At 43.4% G+C, this 21889-nt stretch overlaps 2 protein-coding genes across 13 annotated transcripts in view; one reads left to right on the top strand and one right to left on the bottom strand.

Annotated features, from left to right (window-relative positions):
- The window catches only part of PWWP2A (PWWP domain containing 2A), a 51436-nt gene extending 29571 nt beyond the window's left edge, over positions 1-21865 (top strand). For 4 of the 11 annotated variants that reach the window (XM_060416603.1, XM_060416600.1, XM_060416599.1 and 1 more), the window contains one exon: positions 543-21865. In XM_060416603.1, the coding sequence (XP_060272586.1) occupies positions 543-556 (14 nt within the window). In that variant the 3' untranslated portion in view covers positions 557-21865. The remainder of the gene's footprint in view (positions 1-542) is intronic. The other 7 variants (XR_009600913.1, XR_009600910.1, XR_009600914.1 and 4 more) reach the window with 4 other exon arrangements.
- TTC1 (tetratricopeptide repeat domain 1) overlaps positions 8675-21889 on the bottom strand; it is a 48436-nt gene continuing 35221 nt past the window's right edge. For both annotated transcript variants that reach the window (XM_004009032.5, XM_004009031.5), the window contains exons 6-8: positions 18854-19002; positions 16508-16562; positions 8675-9292 (exon numbers count right to left, since the gene is read on the bottom strand). In XM_004009032.5, the coding sequence (XP_004009081.1) occupies positions 9159-9292; positions 16508-16562; positions 18854-19002 (338 nt within the window). In that variant the 3' untranslated portion in view covers positions 8675-9158. The remainder of the gene's footprint in view (positions 9293-16507; positions 16563-18853; positions 19003-21889) is intronic.

Here is a 21889-nt window from a genome sequence, read left to right as displayed (position 1 = left end):
CTCCACCCCTCTCTCTGTTTCGCTCTTACATGTGTGTAGACAGTGTCATCTGCAGCAGTTTTTACCTGGTTTTGTATATAAATTTGCTTCTTAATCCTGTAGGTAGTCTGTGCTAGAGGAAGACTGCTGGTGTTTCATGGTCCACAGCGGCAAAGCTGACTTGCAAACTTCTATATTGTTACTTATGAAATGGCAGCGTAAAGAACAAAGCCCAAATCCTCCTTTTATTAGGCAAACATTCACAAATAAGTGTTGAAAAATACACTCAAGTGCAGATCGACTGTGTGACGGTGACAGCCATTTTCTTTGTGGTGGAATTTGGCCAGATATACTTTAGAAAGAATAAGAATGCTTCTGCTGGCTTACAGTGGCAGTAAGTTGTTTTCTCAAAAAAATGCACACTGGTCAAATTTAGTTGATTTTAAGTAAAAAATCAGGTGTGCTTCCACAGTCTATATAGGGCTTAAAAAAACAAGGACATCATGTTTATCATACTACTTGTGCTTAACTACATTTTCTTCCTTTTCTTTACTATATTTCAGCACAAAGACATTAGCAGGCTGCTGGTTTCATGGACCTGTACCACAATGACAGAGAACACCAGAGCATCAGGACTGAAAGAAATTGGAGACTCAGATTTTTAAAGCTGCACTAAGAAGTAAATGTTCAGGCAGTGGTTAAAACCAACAGTCTATAAAGAGGCACGTGCATATTGTGCTATATTAAACTGAAGAAAAGGTATTAGGGGAATATTTTATTGAAAAAAAACTATTGCAATAAATTATGCATGAGATGAGGAGGAAAGTGATGTGAAATACGCAAAGAACTCTTGAATTCTATGTGTGAAGAATCACTGACAGTACCTTCTTTTGAACGTGAAGTTCTCAGTACAGTTTGGACACGCCTAAAAGGCACGGGATGATGACAGAAATGCTGAATTATTTTTCATATTAAAACTGCTTTCTCCAAGGTTTACTGTTAATCAGCTCAGAAAAGATTATCTAACATCCTACTAAAAGGATGGTAAAGTGTCCCTATACCCCACCAAGAAAATTTGGATCTTTTCTTTAATAAAGCAGGACTATATTATCTTAAATATACATTTGCTTGTTAGAACATATTAAGATGTATTTATTTGCCACCAGTATTTAATATTTTCTGCACATTTTCATACCTACATTCTTAACTTTCAAATTCTGACTCCAAGTGGACTGCTGTCAATCTTGGAGTGAAAACATACTCTCTAGGAACTAGTTCTTAATCCTGCTGAGCTGGAAAGGCTTTATTCTTCCTGTCCTTACTGATTTTATCAAGTTCACAAAAGGTGATAATATCTGAATTTTGATACTGACCTCTCTCCACAGAGAGCCCCTCTTTCTAAGTGCAAGAATTCCTCAGAGGTGTCCAGTGGGGGACAAGCAGCAGGAACCATAAAGATGGTGAAGTTTTCATGCATAAAGTATGAATTCTTATTCACAGAGACCATAATGTTTTATCTATGAAAATTACACATTATAAAAAAATCTTACTTTTTCTTTTTTAATGAATGGAGAAAACATTGAGAAAACCAGATGAACTTGTTAGTACTACATTTTTAAGGCATTTTATATTTGATGGTGCCGTACTTTTAATAATATACCTGAAGTTTTTTAGTGGCAATACTGATTTATTTTTTAAACCAGAAAGATAATCCATAGTGATTACTTAATACAAAAGGAAAAAAATGCCAAAAATAAAAATACAAAATTCATTTGAAGCAACATAAATGATAACTGAGCATTTGCCTTCAGTGCTCAAACTTTGCATAATCTTACTATATGTGTTTGGAATTACTTATTAACCCCACACTCAGGATTAACACAAAGTTCTGGGTAAGTTTTAGAATATTTACTATACCAGCTAGGATCTGTTTTACAACTCTAGAAAAGGTAGGCAGTCTTGCTTCTAGCAAGTTTAATGCCAACCCTAACCACGCTGTAACTAAAAGTCTTGATTCCATTCTAAGATTGTCTTTATGGAAAATTTTTTATCATGAAGTCATTGTACATTTGATCAAGTCTGAAAGAGTCAGCTCAGGAACTGCAGCAGCAGGGAGCTCTAAACACAAGCGGCGCCCTGCTCTGGCCCAGAGCTTAGGCTGGGGTCCCTCTTGTTCTTTCAGATCCGTAACCCAGCAGTACCACTTCAGGCTCATTTCAAGAACCTGGTAACTCCCAGATCATAGCAGATTTTGCATAATCAAAACTTCTAATTGCAGAGTGATGGAAATGATGAGGAAGTAACATAAAGGCAAAAAGAACTGGGAGAGATCAGGTTTTAAGTATCTATTTTTTATGACAGTTCTCAGTGGTGTTTGTTATAAATCAGACTTTCATTTTTTAAAAAATGAAACTTGGTGGTATTTAAAATCTAGACATACCATGTTTGCTATTTCACCTTCATTGCTTTAGTTGCTTAATATTTAAGCTTTGCTTCATGCTGCCTTCATCTGTATTTCAAATCTTCACAAGCCTATTTCATTTTGTAGACTTGAATGACAACAATTGTTTCTCATCTAAACTATGCTGAGACCTAAATGTTAAAGAATGTTGTGTAACATATATTCAATAAAGTCTTGATTTTTTTAAAATTTAGTTATTTAAAAACTATTTGTTTACTACTTAGTTAGGTTTTAAAGATTATTTTTAAACTGTTAAGATTCAACCACTTGCTCTCTAGGAAGCTGTTTTTAAGCAGCACTGCTTCCTTAGGAGAACAACCCATAGTTTTAATCCCTGGGAGATTTTATGGGATGTCTTTATGACCAAGGATAGAGGAAGGGAAACTAGCTTAATAAGGAACTTGTGCACAAACATTACTGTTTTCTGATAGAAACAATCTACCATTCACAGCTGGATGTAACTAAACATCTACTGTTGGGTTTGTCTTAATTTCAAGTAGTTCTACTCTTATGGATAAACGGTTGCTTCTTTAAAAGCTGAGTACCTCCAATCTGAGGTCAAGTGTTTGACCAGAAACACTCAGGTGTCCAGAGGCTAATTTTTCCTAAAAACTATCAGACAGCTGAGATTTTTTAAGGCTGATCCAGAAACTAAAGTCAGGTAATTTTTTTTTTTTTTTAAGTCAAGCAATCCTTTAGAAGGCTGCCTGTTATTCCAGAGTATATACAGAGTCTTTAACCACAAACATTCTCCCATTTCAGTTTACCTAAATGAGTGTAAGAAGGAAGCCACTGGAGTCTCTCCCTGAGAATGCTGGCATGTCACTGCACATAAAAGTAAGCCGTTTTCTTGCTTTTATACATGACAGCTCATTTCTGCTCTTTCAAGTAATGATTCTTCCCTCAGTGCTTTGAAGAGAGTATACTGTAAGTGTTTCTTAAGCATACTTTTCTCTGGTGAATAGCACCCTGCCAAATCTTTGCTTATTCACAAAGAAGTTTCATGGCCTTTGCTTCGATATCAAAGGGTGATGACCTTGGGATGGAAGAATACAACTCAGGCATTCTGTGCCAGAGGAAGAAAGAGCTGGCTAAACCAGTGGCTAGGTCACTGTCCTAAAGAGTTAATACTTCTAGGATTAGCCCTTCATTGCATTGTGGAGCACGGTTTTAGAAGCAACCTCACATACAGGAGGCAAAGTGAGTGGGTGATATTCGGATGATGCTTGTCTGAACAGGCACTTCCCTTGTAGCTCAGTCAGGAAAGAATCTGCCTGTAGTACAGAATAACCTGCTTTACTCAGTAGAGACATGGATTTTAATCTTAGTTCTATCAGTTACCTTATTGACAGAAGAATCACTTAGTGGCCACACTGGCCAAGATGAGGTATGGAAAATAGGTATCTCACTCAACTAGCTTGAGTTCCTATTCAGCCAAGGCCAAAACACAGGTGACATCAGGAACTCTATAGAGTAGTTCACTCAGGGAATAATCCTTTTCTGAATTCTGCCTGTGCCCAGTGCCTGACACCTGTGGATATTGAGCAGACCACCCACACCTGTAATCTAATGGAGGCAAACGGATTCAGCAATGGGCAGTGCCCTGCGGTTAAGAGGAACCTGATGTGTCCCTGCCCTAGAAACGCAGGGCCAGGGGCTTCAGTGAGACACAAAGCAACCTTGCAGAACGCGCTTCCACAGAGCTGCTTTCATGCCGACAGAAAGGGAGCGGCTGCAAAAGCTGCCTCCTGGCCTTGGAGCCGACTGAGAATCCAGTCAGTCACAGGGCTCTTCGAAATAAGACTTTGTTTCCCAGCTAACTCCCTGAGGTAGCGCTGCAGATAGCTTATCTGTTCTGGGCAGCCAAACTATACCTACACAACGGTCCTGTGTCCTTGAGACCAAGTACCAGATAGTCCTCCAAAGCCTCCATCCTTTGAAATGTAAACATGTTCCCATCTCACACTGTTCCCTCACTTCCCAACCCTGGCCTCCTAGTCTTTAGTTTGCTTGATGACGTTCATGCTTGCTGGTTTCTGACTTGGAGGGGAGTGTGCCTGCTGTGATGGGGTGGGGTGTCAGATGTGGACCTCCGCTGGCACAGAATTCCACCTGGTACTAGGAGGTTCCACTGTCTGCAGATCTGGCTCCTCACACGTGGAACTAAAGGCTTCCTGAAGAGCATCTGGGTTGATTCCCTTCACAGCTGTCCATCATGACATGTTTGGAGGAGCCCCAGTGCCTGACTTGGGGTTGCATCTGGGTAGGCTGTATTTTTTTTGTTTAAGCAAAGTAGAACTAGCAGCTGGGACTCAATCTTAACCACGGATTATTAGCTGTGGGCTACCCTGGCAGTGGGGTGACAGGCTTTGCCGTGCTTTAGCTAAGGCGGGAGGAAATGTGAAAGGAAGCTGTAGGGAGTCTAATTCTAGTCTGGCCAATGGAAATTCTCAAGAGTTTATTCCTAGCTTGCAGCCCTCAGAGGGTTGAGAAATTAGAAGAAAATGGAGTATTTTTTAAAATCCTAGAACATTGCAAACATCTGTAAAGGCAGACTAGAATAAGAAATAAACCCTATGTACCCATCTTTACCTTAAATTACTCACAGGAAGACTGAAATTTTTGATACTCTGAAATACAAGGACATCCTCACTAATTTTCATAAACTAACCTCATTAGTTTCCTTGATTGCCCTTTGGAAGTTCTTAAGCAGTCACCCTGATACTCTATGGGCTGGCTGGTAGCAAGTAACCCATTTCTCATTCTCAGCAGTACTAATGGACTCGGTCTAGTGTGAGGTCAAGGCTGCTCTCCAGACAACAGATAGTGACTGGAAACTGCCATTCTCTGTATTAGCTGTGAGCTTCCCTGAAGAAAGAATTTCCAGCCACTTCTGGTGGAATGTTCACGTATTAGTGCTTCCTTTTCTAAAGGAAATCCAGATGATAGAAGGACTAAGCTGCTTACTACTGAAGTGCAGAGAGGGGTAGGCTGCAAAGGATGAGGAACATCTCACTGAAACTGCTTCCAGATTTTTCCTAGGGTGTGGGAATGTGTTATCAGGTACACAGTATACACCCATAGGAGGATTACAGGGAGATTTCAGTGCCTTAATAAGTAAGGCAGGGTCAGAAGCGGAAGTGATCAGAGAGTACCATGGACAGAACTGTGGGCTGGCAGTGACCCCTGGGCTGCAGGCCCAGCGAGACTGAGCTCTGGCAGCCAAGGGCCCTCCTTTCCCACCGGGGAGCGTACACACAGAGCTGAGGAGGAAATGAGTTTAAGCTGCTGGTGGCTCCTGTCCGGTGTGGTGTCTCAGGTTTACACTCTAGTCTTGGAAGGTTATTGGGTCCTGTGCTTTAAAGATCCTTCTCAAGATTAAAGCAGCTATTAACTTCTTTCCATCCTCCTTGGCCTCCTATCATAGCCTTCCCCTTTGACATTCCAAGTTTTGCTAAACCGGTTCTAAGGCAATTTGCAGGTCTGCTCATTAGCTCTTGGGAACAGATAACCTTCCGAATACACCTTCTAATCAGGCTTAGATTTAACAGCAAGCGCCAGCTCCCCATTCCATGCCAGTCCAACCTGACAGTAACATGCCTCCATAAAGTCCCTGTGCCTCTTCCTAAAGCAGTCTGGATTGAGAGCTGTGAGACACTCAGCAACAGGCTCGGACACCAGCACAGAGATCAAGGAGCACCAGAAATAATCACCAGGCCCAGCCACATTTCCTCAAACAGTTCTCTATCTTCAAGTACACAAAGTGTTGTAGGACTAAACAAACACTCACACCTTTGACTCTACCTGAGAAGCTCTGGAGGTCCAGTGTGTGAGGTCTTGTCATCTTCCTGCAGCTCAAACACAGGCCCAGTGCTGCAGCGTTCAGGTCATAACTGAGCAGCCTCGGCCACTCCCTGCCTCAGCACCTCGGCATGTGATAACATTCTTTAGTCCAGTAAGCATGATAAGTTACGGTATCTGGCCAGTGGGTCAGACAAGGAGCAAAAGGATAGGGAAAAAACCCAGCTGCAGTGCTTGTGATGGAAGGGAAACGTAGAAAAGGAGTTCTTAGGAAAGAGTTGGATATTAAGAATAGGATTTAACCATACTTCGGATCCATGATGTGTGCGCAAAATGAACTAAATCCACAGTACACTGCACAAAAAAACTACCAAGCAAGTGTGACTGTAACAGAGCCAGGCCCTGGGTAAGCCTACTGCAGAGGCTCCAATGTATGAAAAAGCTGCTCACGTGAGAACCAGGAGGTGGCTGAGACTGTGGACACAGAAATAGAGAACATAAGGTGACCTGGAAGATGGAGGGGAGCATAAAACCAGAGGACCAGCTGGGGATTTCTGAAAGTCTCAAGACAAAGCCTTGTAAATATCCAAGATGCAGAAATGAAAATATAAAAATCGGGAGGCATTATGTTTACAGGCCAGGGTGAATGATCACCATCTGAGGATATTCTACGTGGCTGTACAACATGGGCTTGACTGGCCTTAAGGGACTCTACAAATGTCTTTTTAAGCTGCAAAAACAAAACCAACCAACCAACACAGGTACTAATTAAAAAAAGGCAGGCCACAGAACCTAGAGACGTCTGGATTGAATGATCGTTTGCACTGAGGCCACTTCTTACGGAATATCCTTTAACACCAGTTTACTAAGTTTCTAGTAAAGCAGTAGGTGCTATTAAGAAGATAAATATGGCCCTTACCTTCCAGAAGCTCACAGTCTATTCATGGAGGCAGATAAGGAATAAGTAATACTTTTAAAAATGTGTTTGAGTCTTCAAGGAAATTCTAGAAATCTATTCTGGTATACCTTTTTTGTGGGGTGACAAAAGCATCACAGACTTTTAAATCATACATCTTATATCATGAAGTAAATACAGGCCACCATAATCTGAAAAAAACGACTTTTAAGGTGGTCCAAGGCACCCCAAGGGTTCCTGGGACCCTTTCAGGTGTCTACGAGGTCAAAACTTTTCATAGTGGTTATGAAATAACTTACTAATAAAAAATAAATATTATTTTAAAGGAATATTTTTAAAATTTCTATTTTAACTTCTATGCAAATATTGATAAATATCAAGAGATTAGTCCACATAAAGTGCTCTTTGAATTTTTTTTTCCTTTATTTTTTTGGCAGCATGGTGTGGCACGTGGGATCTTAGTTCCCTGACCAGGGACTGAACCCATGCCTCTTGCAGTGGAAGCGTGGAGTCTTAACCATAGGACTGCCAGGGAGGTCCCCTCCTTACATAGTCTGAGCGTGGAGTAGTGCTGAGATCAAGAGGTCAGTGGAGTGCTGGCCTGTAGGGCACTGCTGCACGGGGAGCACGTGCCGCCGCCAGCTGGACCATGCAGCTTTCAGCCAAGGTTTCTGTGCTACGTGTGTGATTTCTCACACACCTTCTGGGAGAAATTAGACGCCAGATTTATCATAAAGACAGCAAAGCAAAATGAACCACATTCTTTTCCCTTCTCCCCTTCCCCCTTATAAACTGCATGAAGAATGTGATCTCCATCTAGGAGACAGGGCTTCCCTGGGGCTCCAGTGCTTCCACCTCAGGGGGCATGGGTTCAACCCCTGGTTGGGGAGCTAAGGTCTCTCATGCTGCCCCTGGGAGCCACAGAGTGTATACAGCAGACCATCCCACTGCCTAACAGCACACGCTAAGAGGCTCTGAGGAACTGATCAAAACAACAGCACAGTTCTTAACACTGGGAGCATGCTTACTGCATGTCACTTACAGAATTATACGTGTACTTCACTTCTAACATGAAACCTGAATGTCACCACTTTTAACACTTAAACCATAACAATCAAAAGCTTTTTAACAGCACCGAGGATTAGAAAACCACCTTTGAAACTTCTGGGTTCATGGAATCTAAAAGAATACGGTTTTGTTCTGGGATTCACATACCAGCATTCCTAAATGAAGTTATTTTAAGTTGAAATCACTAAGACTGGTTACTTGGTCAAAAACACTGATTTCATAAGCATCTGTACAAACCTGGAGAGGCCTAAGACAGCTTGTGAGGTGGGGTTTCTGAATCTTAGTACATGGTGGACGCTCAGCTCCTCCAGATTGTCTTCAAGGTAGCAGCTAAGGCTCTGGGAGGACTGGACTCCAGTAACACTGCTCGAAATCAACACTGCCTCCTACAGCCAGGATGCCTTCTGCTCTAGCTGTTATTTTGGGGACAAAATTCACAACCCAGCTCAGACTGTCACAGAAAGCATTTATTACCAGAGGAAACCAGGAGATGCTGGAGCCCACGCAGGGCAGTGTATGCGATCGGGGTGAGGGGACAGCAGGCGGGGACCCCATCACGCATGGCCGGGGGGTCTCTGCCCAGCAGGTTTGCTCAGCCCAGGAGACTCCAGCTGGGTTTGTGTTTATGGAGCTCAGGGAGGCAAGTCTCAATAAGCAGGCTTTCTCCTGGACAAAACAAAGGACAGCCGGAACCGGGGCAACAGCAGCACAGACACCACCGTAAAATGGAAATCAAATTAGGCTCACTGTATCAGGAAGTGCGTTTCACCCTGATCGTAAAACAAGGGGGAGAAGGGAGCGCTGGGCTCTACGAGACAGCCTGTCTCTGAGATCAGATGCTTTTAGAAGTTAAACACTGGCAGGGCCTTTCCCCTTGCTAATCCAAGCAGCATACAATTTCCAAGCCAGCTTTAAAAGCTATTGTTATCTTTGTTATCTGTTGTTATTTGGATTTTGAACAAAATTGATGGAGTAGGAGCCAGTAGAGGAATCCTGTTTGATCTGGAAATTCTCTGTGGAGAGTCCAAAAGGCCGGAGAACCAAGTTCCCAAGATCTTTTAGTTTACCTGCAACGTAAAAGCAAAAAGTCCAGTAAAAACAGGGAGTTGGCAGAAGCAGGAGATTCCAACTGCCTTCCTATCTGACTACAAAATAGAGTATTCCTCTGCAGTTAAACTCCTGCTTTTAAAATTATGAAACCCTCAGCCCCCAGTGTACCAACAGCAGAGCAGTCATTTCGGTGCTATCCACCTAAGCCATCGCTTGCACAGATGAGCACAAGGGGCCCCCACTGGGACAGCAAAACTTCTTGGCCACACTGGCCAGAATCCCTAGGGGACAGGCTCTCTGGGCTGAGTGATGAGCTGCTGCCCCAGGGACTGAAGGCCAAGCCTGGCGGGGAGGGCCGAGGCGCCTCCGAGTCTGTTCTCCATGAAACAGCAGAACCACTTGCTGAATCTAATTCCACTCAGCAGATTTCTACTGAACCTGAGGTTGAAACTCAAGAGCCTCCTGCTTTTCCAAGTCAAGTCTCAGCTTCCAAACCAAACTCATCATTTCTGGGGAAACGGGAGATCTTGCTCTCCTGCATAGCTCCATCAACCTCAACAGCCTAGTTTCCCTCCCTGAGTTTCGGGCTTTGTCAATCACAAGGTGAGTTCATGTCATAAAGTCAAATGAACACACACACAGCATAACCATGGATTTTTATGTTGATTCTCCATGTAAGGGGGACATGGAGCTTATATACAAGTAGGAGTTTCCAGGACATTTGGGAGACTGGGATTTGGGGGGCAACAGGATGAATATCTGAAACGAGGGTGTTTCGGAAAATCTTGGCTAGGATGGGTAAATACGCATTTCAATCATTTCTAAACTGTTCTAATTTTTCTTGCAGGTCTGCTTCCAGTGGAGAGGAGGAGGAGGGTAAAAGATAAAGAAACCCCTGCTCATCAGAGGTACAGGTTCCTTCTCACCTTGCTGTCCTTGTTGGCAGCTTTGCTGCTCTGAGATCTCCCCCTTTGAAATAAATCCCAGGTAAAGAACTTAAAGATGCATGCCTTTAAATGCCAAGGCCTTTCCTGGGAACTCTTGGAAAGAACTTTTGGAGTCAGTCTGAGATTTAGCCCCAGGAAATGCTCACCATATTCACAGAAACCCAGACTGACCACTCTCCAGACAGGCTTCCCAAATCCGAACACACGTGCTCAGTGCTGCTGATGGAGGGAGAGTCATTGCCCAGGCCTTGTCCCTGCGCGCCGGGGGCAGCACAGAGAGGCCCCGTGTGGGGCAGGAGACGGATGTGTGAATAGGAAGCCAGGAAAGACAGGGCCTCCCCAGGAGAGCGCGAGTCAGCCAGAACGCTGGCAGTTTGTCTGTCTTGCGACTGAAGAAAGAGGACAGGGAGGGAACCAAACATTTAAAGAAGCCCAATAAAATGTCACTGCTGGCACAATCCTTGGCTCCTCTGACACAGAGTGAGTGAAGCAAGGAGGTGCCTGTCCCAAGCCTGGGGCCACCACCCGGGGGAAGGGATCACGGCATGGCCATGTCCACGGCCAGAACAACAGTCTCCAGGGCAAATGCGTGTATTATCTGGTGTCCACTACAGGAGGCACTGGGATCTAAAAAGTACGAGTTACTCTGGTGTAACTTCTGAGATTCTCACAGTCTAGCAGGCAGACACAGATTGGGGAGAGTGCAGAGGAGCCCCCAGGCCCGCGCAGGGGTGTGAGGCAGGCGTTTCAGGAGGGCAGAGGCTCAGAAGGATGGGAGCAGGTGCTGAAGGCGGTGAGGAGGCCCCTGTGCCTTGGAGACGGCAGTGAAGCCAGGGCACGAGCATGCACACTGAGGACAGAGCGGAGCAGGGGCCGTGCGCTGGCCCTCGCTTTGCCCATCAGGCCGAAGTGCCTGTACCACAAGGAGCTGGGGACCTCGGCCTGGCTTACTCCACTGAGTGGCAGCCAGAACACACACTTCTCTGGATGCAGGGCGCCTCCACGCCAAGGTCGCAGGTCCCACGGCTGTTCAGTCAGTGACAGCCCTGCAGGACAGAGCAGGGGCCCCTGTGACAGGCGGTGTTGGCTCCCCAGTGGCTTTGCTGAAGTGTCCCTGGGACTAACCTGCAGGGCAGGACTTCTCTGACCCAGGTCCCTACTCCTCTCAGGGACCTGATGGGATCCCAGTCACGTCCAGTTCCCTGTTTCTGCTCATTTCCCCTTGCAGGTGCTCCCTCCAATAAACCCCTCATATTTCTAATCCAATCTTTGCTTCTGTTTCTCCAAGGTCCCAACCTAACACACGTGGCATCACTTTTTCCTTTTATTCTCATATCTCTGCCCTCATAACATTCCACAACAGCTTGACTATTACCACCAGAACAGCAGAACAGAAGATGGGAAGCCTGGCTGCCAAACAGATAACGCGCATAAAGTCCCTGGCAGGTACCAGACACATAATAAAGACACATGGCTAAACAGTCTCCATGTAAGAGAAGACCTGAGGTTACCTGACTTGAATTAACCAACATGTACCAAGTACGTATGTGCAGTGGGGGATGCAAAGATACATGACCTTGTCTTTATACCAAAATAAGGTTAGGTCTGATGGAAAAGCACACACACACACACAAGCCAGTGCACATGGAGTCGAGATGTAAAATGCTGTGAGAGTCAGTAAGCAGATGATCCCCTCCAGCTTGGGCAGGAAGGGGGGGACCCGGCAGAGCAGTGTATGTGAATCTGCATTTCAGTCGCCAAGGACAGGCGGACTGCAATGGTCTGAGACAGAGGGAGTAGGCAGTGCAGGCGAAAACAGGAGACAGGTGGGCACAGGAGGGCGGCGAGTCCATAGGACTGAAAGGAAGGCAGGAGGGTGCGGCCAAGGCCACTGATAGTTGGAGAATAGCTTTCAGTGTTAATAATGCTGTGCGGCAAAGTGAAGAATAAACCCAAAGGTTCTGACAGAGAGCTAGTGCAACATTACAGGAAAGAGGCCATTTATTCACTGAACAAACAGCTGATGTCTATGCTGTCGGGTAAAGAAGCTCTGAAATTAGGGATATGGAAATAAAAGACACAAACTACTATATATACGATAGATAAGCAAAAAGATACACTGGGAATTATACCCCTTATCTTGTAAAAACTTCAAATGGTGTATAACCTGCAAAAATACCGAATCACTACGCTGTATACCTGAAACTAACACAATGGTGCTGATGGTTTGTTTAGTTGTCGTGTCCGACTCTTTGCGACCCCATGGACTATAGCCTGCCAGGCCCTTCTGTCCGTGGAATTCTCCAGGCAAGAATACTGGAGTGAGTTGCCATTTCCTTCTCCAGGGAATCTTTGCAACCCAGGGACAGAACCTGCCTCTTCTGCACTGCAGGTTTTTTTTTTCTTCTGCTGAGCCACCTTTGTAAATCAACTACAGTTCAAGCTCTAAAATCAGCGTAGGACCAATGGGGACATTAGGAAACAGAGCCCAACATTAAGGTAGAACCAAGTTGTGGTGTCTGCCCAATTCACCCTGTTTACGATGGTGGTAGAGAAGCACCTTCAGCGAGAGCAAGCTTTCAGCTGTGTACACGATCACATGCTCACAGACTTCCTGCTGCTGCTCAGTCAGGCTAGGCTCTCAGAGACTCAAGCAGCTTCTGCAGACCCCAGACAGGACCATCTGCCATCTGGCCCATCTCCCACACTCTCCACTGGCTGCCAGATTTCACCCGCCCCTTATCTGGGCAGTAATCAATCAGGTTCCCTTCTTTGCACTTGCAGCAAACCTGGTACCACCCACTCAGCCTGAATGTGTCCACATGTCCTTAACTGTAAGGGTCTCATCTCTCAGACCAGATCCCATGGCAAAGAGAAGAGTCCAACAGTGCTTGGGCTCAGACAAGAACACTTATGACTAGAGATCAAGGCTTGGCACTGGATCCAGTTCTGATAAATATTAAATTTCTGTGTCTGCAAGCAACACTGTATTATAATAAACCAACTGACTTGTTATACCTCACTTCTCTTTGGAGACAGTGACTGTGCAGTAGTCAGCTTACTGTCAGGAGAGGCAGGAAGACCGTTTGTTTTCACCTTCTCAAGATCACTGAGGTCTGGGCCTCGTGGAATAGATCCTCTATTAGGAGAACCAGACTGCACACAAGTGAATCCTGACACTGCATTTCCTCTTCTGAGACAGGAAACTAAGCCGCGCAGCTGACTCTTAATGTCCTCTGAGCAAAAGGCAAATTAAGAGACAGCACAGAATACAGAAAATAAAACTTACACCCAATTCAAATGCTTATATATTAGCTCCTGGGTGAAAGTGGAAGTTAGTTCCCTACCAAGAACTATCAAAGCAGCAGGAGTGATTCTCTCGAGAGGAGGAGCAATGGGAATAGCAACCAGGAAATGAGGCAAAAGGCAGGGAGGGCACTGAAACCCCAAACTGGCCCTCCCTACTGAGGGGCAACAGCAACGTGAGCTGCCTGAGACTCTCTGCTGGCCAGACCCACCGCACGGCAAGTGCACAGTCTGAGCTAAGGACTAGGGAGTGCAGCAGGAAGAAAAATGTGGGAAAGGAGCATGGCTGCAGCAGCTTTCAGGGACAGTAACAGGCGAGGGAGCGACCAGATTCTAGGAACCTGAATCACTTGCACAGAAGCTCCTAATGCAAAGGAAGAGTCAAAAGAACCCTTACAATGACATGAACAAGTTACCTCCAGCTCCACATCTCACTTTTTAACATGGACCATACAAGGTGGTGTTCTTAATTTAGTTCACAAATGGCACACTCTTTAGGATGCTAGTGGACAGGAGCGAACACCTGAGTAACTTCAGGACTCAGGGGACTGGTAACATGTTCCAAGAAGGTGGAAGGAGGGGACGGTACAAGTGGAAAGCTGGACTGGATGGCGAACAAGGCCCCCGTGTGTGCCGAGCAGCTGGAAGCTAGTGAAAGAAAGGCAGGGTCACTGGGGCAACACCTCACCCACGGCTCTTGACCTTTGAGGGAGTCAATGAGTTTCATGCCCAGCTCTAGGTTTTCCAGGTCAGGACAGACTCTCAGGTGTGGTGGGAAGACAGATCATCTGGAATGAGTGGAACAGAAGCTAGATGCTCTGTCCAGGGCATCTTTCCCACCTCATCAAACCACTGACTATACCCTGCAGTCCTTTTAAACCTTATGTTCCCTGGCTACAACAGGGAGGGCTGTCTTCCCAGAGAAGAGAAGAGGGCAAACAAGTAAACACTCCAGTGACTGACCCCTTTCCTCTAATCTAACGTCAGCACAATCATCTTCTCTGGCAAGGACTGTGGCACTATTACCAGTGGCCACTCCTGTTCTAAGGATGACATTTACAAATGACAGGCTAAGAAGTGAGGAGCAAGTATGTTCTGCCCACTCATAGTTTCAATTAGAATTTTTTTCCAAAGGAGGGGGGTACATTTCCAACAAAAAGGAAGTCAAGTTACAGAGAGAAAAGGAAAAGAAAATCAAGAGTACTGAACAAACTAAAAGTCATGCAGTCCACTGCAAAAAGCCTGCACAGGGCTTCTGAGTAAGTGATGTGGCTCTGCGCATCTGGAGACCAGCCTCCAAGGATCTCAAAGTGCACGAATCCAAACTAGTTCATCTGTAATGAGGAAGGAACACACCAGGAAGCTCATACAATGCTGAGAGTGACTTCTCCCTTTAAGGCTCTCCTATGGGAGATGATACCAAGAGGCAGTATTTTATTCACTATCATAATATTCATGAAGAAAATAAAGGAGTCTGGTCATTCAGACTACTGATGTGTAACAACAAACTGACGTATGATTTACCAAGCGACCTAAGTTGTTCATGAAAGGAACAACATAAGTAACTGCCAAAACCACAAGACAAGAAACATCCACTTATGAGAACTGAGTGACAAGGACAGACGGAACTTAATTCCGTCTGGAACCGACAATGGCAGTAAGATTCAGTTTATATCTATCCATTTATTGTTTCATGGTGATTTAAACACAGTGGACCCAGAGATCAGTGCCTAAGTGACCAGTACAGTCACTCACCAAGTCTTCTCTTTCAGCACAAAATCCAGCTCAGCTAAATGCAAATAAAATAATCATTGTGAATTATTTTTTGCTAAAATAAATAATCATTGTGAACAGGTGAGGAATACTCTTTTCTTCCTTCTTTGAAGAAAAAGTACCTTCAAAATAACTTTTTGGCTCAAACGTGATGTCAAATTTGATTAAAAATGTAAATTAGAGAAAAAGCCAATTTTGGAAGAAATGAGGAAGGCTCCACAGATCTGCCCATGTCTGAAGCAGCTCTCCTAGGAGTCTGAGTCCACCCAGCAGGGCCCACACTTGGATTTACTAGGTCAGTAGTTTCTCCTCAATCAACTCTGTCAGTGATCTTTTGGGAAATTTGTCTTATTCTCTGATACTGATTCCTAAAGGCCATAAATGGCCAGGCTCAATATATTTTAAGTGATCTTTCCTTTTGGCCCATGCGACTGCAATTCATGATATAGATTCTTCATAAGGAAAACATACAGGAGGTCATGAACAGACAACTATCACACAGGTTATAAGCAGATTATGGTGGGCAGGTCTCTGTCCAGGAACCTTTACTCCTCTTGGTCAAGCAGACTGTTTACGACGACAAGCCCTCTAATCCCAACCATAAACACGGTTTGGCCAATGTGAGAACTAACTAAAACATGGGTCAAATGAAACCATTTCCCCTGACTCCACCCACACAGGTTTTTCCCCTCTTCCCATTTACTACTAATTCTTACCCTCTCACGTCTTCTCAAATACTAAAGGGTCTCTGAACGTTATTTTCAAAACAAAAATCCCCTTGGTTTTCACAGGGTACTGGCTTGTACTGATTGCATCCTAATGAACTTAAAAACTGAAGTTGTTTCCTCAGTGAACAAACTCAACTGTTTTTATGAAACTGATGATCTGAAAGAGAGGTTGGTGGCACCCCCAGGGTTGGGCGTTAATTATGTTTGCATTTTGAAGGCAGGAAAACTTACCAAAAAAATAAAAGCAAAATGGAAGTTTAGTTTTTGAAAAGCTGATATCCACTCTAAACCACACTGGTCCTTTAGAGTCAAAACTGAGTAATAACTCACAAGCCCCAAGGTGCTGGTACTGAACCACAGAAGGGCCTCAAAGCTGTTTCCAACTGTTGAGTTCTCCTCTGATGAATAAAAGGACGGGTGGCCGCATCCCCCAGCTGAGCTATTTATGGTAAAGAGAAGGTAAGGGAGGCAGACTTACCTAACATCTCTTCCTTCAGTCTTTCATTCCGTTCTTCAATTTGCTTAGGTAATCTCTGAGGGAAAAAGCACCAAAACAAGGGTTGTGAAAATCTTTTGGCTTTATTTTGAACTTGAGAAACATTTTTACAAACCTTGTGTGAAAATGAGATCAGGTTAAAGCACACATATATGATCCCACTAACTATAGAAAAATCCCAAATATTTCTCTGTGGGGGCACTACAGAGACAGGAGTTTTGTTTGGTTCAATGCTATACACAGTTCCTGGATCACTGGAGTGGACTCAGGAGGGCCTCGATAAAAATTTGGTGAAAAATACACATACACACAATATCTGAAAGGATAAACATCATACGTTTACAGTAGTATATTCAGCGGTATAATGGCTGATATTTATATATATTTTCTGCTCACTTGTATTTTTTAACTTGAGGTCCTTTCTTTATGTAACTTAATTGTTGAGAAAGCATCAGATTGATATGAGATATTCCGAAATGATCATCCAGCTTAGGGCTTTTCAACCTGGCACTACTGAGTCTGGACGGGGCAGTTTGCTCTTGGGGCTGCCCTGTGCACAGTGCAGTGGTCAAAGCACCCACGGCCTTCAGCGATGCCAACAGGACCCTCCCCACCATGACAGAGCGGCCCCACACGTAGCCAATGTCCCCCGGAACCAGACCGCCTCCAGCTGAGAGCCGCAGGTCTGCTCTGGGCACTGTTAGCTCCGGAGTTGCCCCCACACACTCTGCAATTCCAGTATTAACTCTGTTGCAATAATTCAAGATAAAATAAATTCTTTACGCCTATAACAGCAAGCTTTAATAAAAGGCTCCCTTTGTCTTAACACTTAATTTGACAAGGATAAAGGCCACCATGAATTTAGCCAAGATTTTAAGTACTCTATTCCCTTTCCTCATGTCCAATTTAAGTTAATCCTAACACCATTCAGATACGTTAAAAGTCAGATAAAGGATTAAAACTGCTTTCAAATTACATACGTATTTTAATTACCCAAATGAACTTTTCTCCGATTGCTCCATTTCTAGGTAAATAAAAGACCTGTTGTGACCGAAGGAACTCACCTCAAGTGGGTATAAAAACAAAGCAAAACAAAACCCAAACTACCTAGGATATTGATATGAATGCAGGGAGATGAGTCAACATTTCTCAGGTCTGCCTGGTGGAAAAACAAATGAACTAAATGGGAGAGCCTGTGGAGTAGGGGCTCAGATGCCCTCGGGACTGACAGGAAACGTAAATAAGTAATGGACCGACCGGGTGTAAGGCAATAGCACTGGTGTGCTCAGCCATGTAATCAGAGCACTCCAGCCCCACGCCAGCATGTGCGAGTTCAAGGAGCAGCCAGCATGTCCACATTTTCCAATTTTCAAAAGGAGCCCGACTTAGATTTTTACCCGTTTAATTTTATCCACTTGAAATGGATAAAAGTTTATCCATTTAAAAATTCTTTCCATTTTAAAATGTTGGTAACTAGCCTCAATTAAAAAAACAAAACCAAAAAGTCTGGCTAAATAAAAGACGCCTGTAGCTCTCTGGCTCCTGCCATCTCTGCTACATACTGGGTTCAGGACAGACCTCCCATTCTAATGCCCTCTGAAAAGTCCGGCAATCAAGAAACCTGGTTAGCTAAAGCCGGTGTGAGTCGAACTTATTTGAACACCTATTATTTTGGGGCAGTGAGACACACATCCAATTTTGCAGCAAATCCTTAAGAGTACACATTACTCTATGCATTGCAGATAGAGAGTGATGATAAAGGTAAAGGCACAAACATAGTTATTTTTAAAGAGAGGAAAACAAGTACTATCTAGTTTTAATTTACTACTGACATAAAAATATGACATTTAGAAGGAAAAGGATTTTTAGTGACACGGACAAGAACTAGAGTCATTTTAAGAGGGATAAAAAGATTAGGATATTTTCAACTAGAAATGTTCTGCACATATGACAACGAGTAGAACCTTGGTGACTGAGTAAGGAAAAGAAAACCAGAAATTTATTATCTATAATATTAAGGCTCACTCTCGACTAAACTGTACACCTATAAGCAGACAAGGTTTCCCTAGTCCAGCAACAAAAGAAGGTTCTTGTTAACCCTAGAGGTCAAAGGTTTATACAAGACAACAGTTTTAGAATGAAGATTGAATAGTACAGGGCGCAATGCGTTGCAGCCACCACTTCAAAGCTCTATCTCCTGCATATTCCTTCCAATAAGCTTCTCAAAAGCATAGAAATGGCATGTAGTTGTGTCTCAAAAGATTATTTAAGATTCAATGACTAGTAACACAAGGAATAGAAAATATTTTTGTAAAAAATCAAGTTTACCATGCAAGCTTCTCTTGCTTGATGTACTGATGGGTCTTTTTCTAATATGGATTTATAGTCTTCCAGGGCTTCATCCAGCTTGTCAGTTTTCTCATACAACTCTGCTCTCCTCAGTATTGCCCTGATATAGCTGGGGTTTAACTGAATTGCTGTAAAAGGGGAAGAAGTAACTGTTACCATGAGGAAAAGGTCCCATACACCCTCAGTTATATCAAGTTTCCTCAATAATCATTCTCCGTGGCTCCGTAAGAAAAGTTATTTGTTAAAGGTTATACCTAGGTTCAGCAAACTTTTTCTGTAAAGGGCAGGTAGTGAAGATGTCAGGCTTTGTGGGACAGACTGTTACAACTACTGAACACTGCTATTGCAGCATGAAAGCAAGCACAGACAATGTATCAGCAAATAAGGGTGATGGTATCACAATAAAATTTTATTGATGGGTACTGAAACCTGAATCTCACATAATTTTCATGTGTCCTGAAATATTACTTCTCTTTTGATTTTACTTCCAATGGTTTAGAAATGCAAAAACCATTCTTAGCTTGCAGGCTGTACAAAAGCAGGTGGCATTCAGGCTGCATTTGGCTCGTGGCTGTAGTTTACCCAACCCTGGTCTATACCCCAGGTCCTGGTTTCCACCTAGTGCACAGGGAAACTGTGAGGGGAATTTGAAGGTGCATGTTAAAGAACTGAGGCAGAACAGTGGCAGACTATCATTTACTCTCTCGTTTTCTAGGCCTCAACTACGGAGGTCACACAATGACAGCTAAGGTTTTATTTTTAGCTAAATCCTCACTGTTCTTTCAAACTCTTGCTCTAACACCCTTAGGTCACTAGTGTGTGATATCCTTTCTTGGATCCAACAACAAATGCCTTATAATAATCTGGTGCCCATATTTTGGTTCAAGTACATTACATTCTTCTATTCTTGTGTTTTTCCTTTTTCTGTTAAAAAGCAGTATCATGGCTCTAAAACTTTTTTCTTTTCAAATGATGTCCTCATTTTTAAATTCATTCATGTTTTCAGTAACTGTCTGTTTATACCTAATATATGCACTAGGGTAGTGACCCTCCAGAGTACAGTGGTAACCAGAACAGACCAGGTCCAAGTCCTCATGAGGCTTTAAGCTATTCTACGAGGCAACAGAAGATGGCATACAAATAATTTCAGCGAGCTATAGAGCTACAGAGAAAAATAAAACAAGGTGATGTAAATTCAAGAGAAGAGGGGAATAAGTGACTTTATAAAGAGTGGAAACAATATGAAAAGGGATTATTTGAGGGAAGCCAGCTATTTGAAAAGAGGAGGCAGACAGTATAGGAAAAAGAACTAAAAAGAGTAAAGGATCTAAAAGCAAGAATAACTTTGGCATCTTGGCGACAGGCAGAGGTGCAGAAGCGATGAGGCTCAACATAGCCAACAAGCAGGTCATGGAGGCCTTGCTGGCCAGGGAAGGAGCTTGGACTTTTTCTATTTTGTATTTTTTCAAAAGCTTTTATATTGGAATAATACAGTTGATTCACAATGTTGTGTTAGTTTCAGGTGTAGAGCAAAGTGATTTAGTTATACACACACACATCTATTCTTTTTCAGATTCTTTGCCCATTTAGGTTAATACAGAGTAGAGTTTCCTGTGCCACAGAGTAAGTAGGTCCTTGCTGATTGTCTATTTTAGTTATTTATTATAATTTTTATTGGAATATAGTTCATTTACTAGACCTTTTAAGTATGATAAGAAGCCACTGGAATAGTTTCAAGCAGATTAAGACATAATCTGATTTACAGTTTTAAAAGCTCACTTTGGCTACAGTGTGAAGGGTATGGGTGGAAGCGGTGAGACAGCCGGGAGGTCACTGCAATAGTCCAGATGACAGCGGATGCTCACTAAGCTGCTAAACGTGGAGATGGAAAGGAGAGGCCAGATTAAGGAAATGTCTCTGAATCAGAGCCCAGTGGACTTGATAATTAATTAAGCCATGTGGAATGAGAGAATAAATCAGGGATGACTCCAAAGGTTTTAGAGTTTCAGCAAGTGAATAGATAATGATACCATTCACTAGTATGAAAAAAACTAACTATAAGTTGTTTTCATGCATTCATGTATGCGTGGGACTGGGAGGCACCAGAGTCTGTTCTGGGCACGTTCCATCTGCTACGCCACGGGACCAGACATCCCAGGGAGAGGTCAAGTTGGCAGCGGGATACAGGGCTCCTACAGGGCAGGACCGAAGATATAAAGTACACGGTATGGATGGGCTACTTCATGTGCAGACAGTCTTTCAATGAAGCAGATGACAGAAATGGTGCAGTGGCTGGAAGGGGATATTGGTTCAGGAGAAGGTTTTCTGAAAGAACCTAAACTGCAGGATTTCAACTTTACACACTGTCAACCTCCCCTTAGTCTAGCACACCATATTCTCTTAAAATACTCCAGGGACCTCTACTACATCATTTTTTAAAAAACTGAACCCCCTAGTTGACACCTTAATGCCTATACTGCCCCCTTTTCTCAACTAGTGGATAACTTGTAACAATGCAAATACTGACTGAAGAGATGGAATCCTTCCAGGGTTACTGTTCTTGGCCGCACAGCTGACAGGATCTTAGTTTCCCAACCAAGGACTGAACTCGGGCCCTGGCAGTGAAAGCACTAAGTCCCAACCACTGTACTAGGGAATTCCCTATGACTACTTTATAAAAACCTCTAACACCAACTTACCACTCTAACTTGTGACTTGCTTTCTCAATCCATATAGAGAATTAACTTAAACTTTATTTACATGCTAAGCTAAAAGCATAAAGGTGACTGGCATTAAATATTGTTCCACAGTTTTCATACAGGTTCTTATATAGTATTTCATAGTAAAGAGCTCCAAATGAGTTAAGTCCTTTGCCAAAGTTTGTACACAAAGTGAGCATGTGTTTATTTGGGGGGCAGAGGAATGAAAGGTGCTGTATATCCAAATAATCTGTACTACTTAATCCAAATAAACTGTACTACTGTTAATGTATTTTGTGCATGGATTCAATAAACC

Source organism: Ovis aries, chromosome 5, assembly GCF_016772045.2.
Source record: "Ovis aries strain OAR_USU_Benz2616 breed Rambouillet chromosome 5, ARS-UI_Ramb_v3.0, whole genome shotgun sequence".
Classification (NCBI taxonomy): Eukaryota; Metazoa; Chordata; class Mammalia; order Artiodactyla; family Bovidae; genus Ovis; species Ovis aries.
This window is presented reverse-complemented; position numbering and strand designations above follow the sequence as displayed.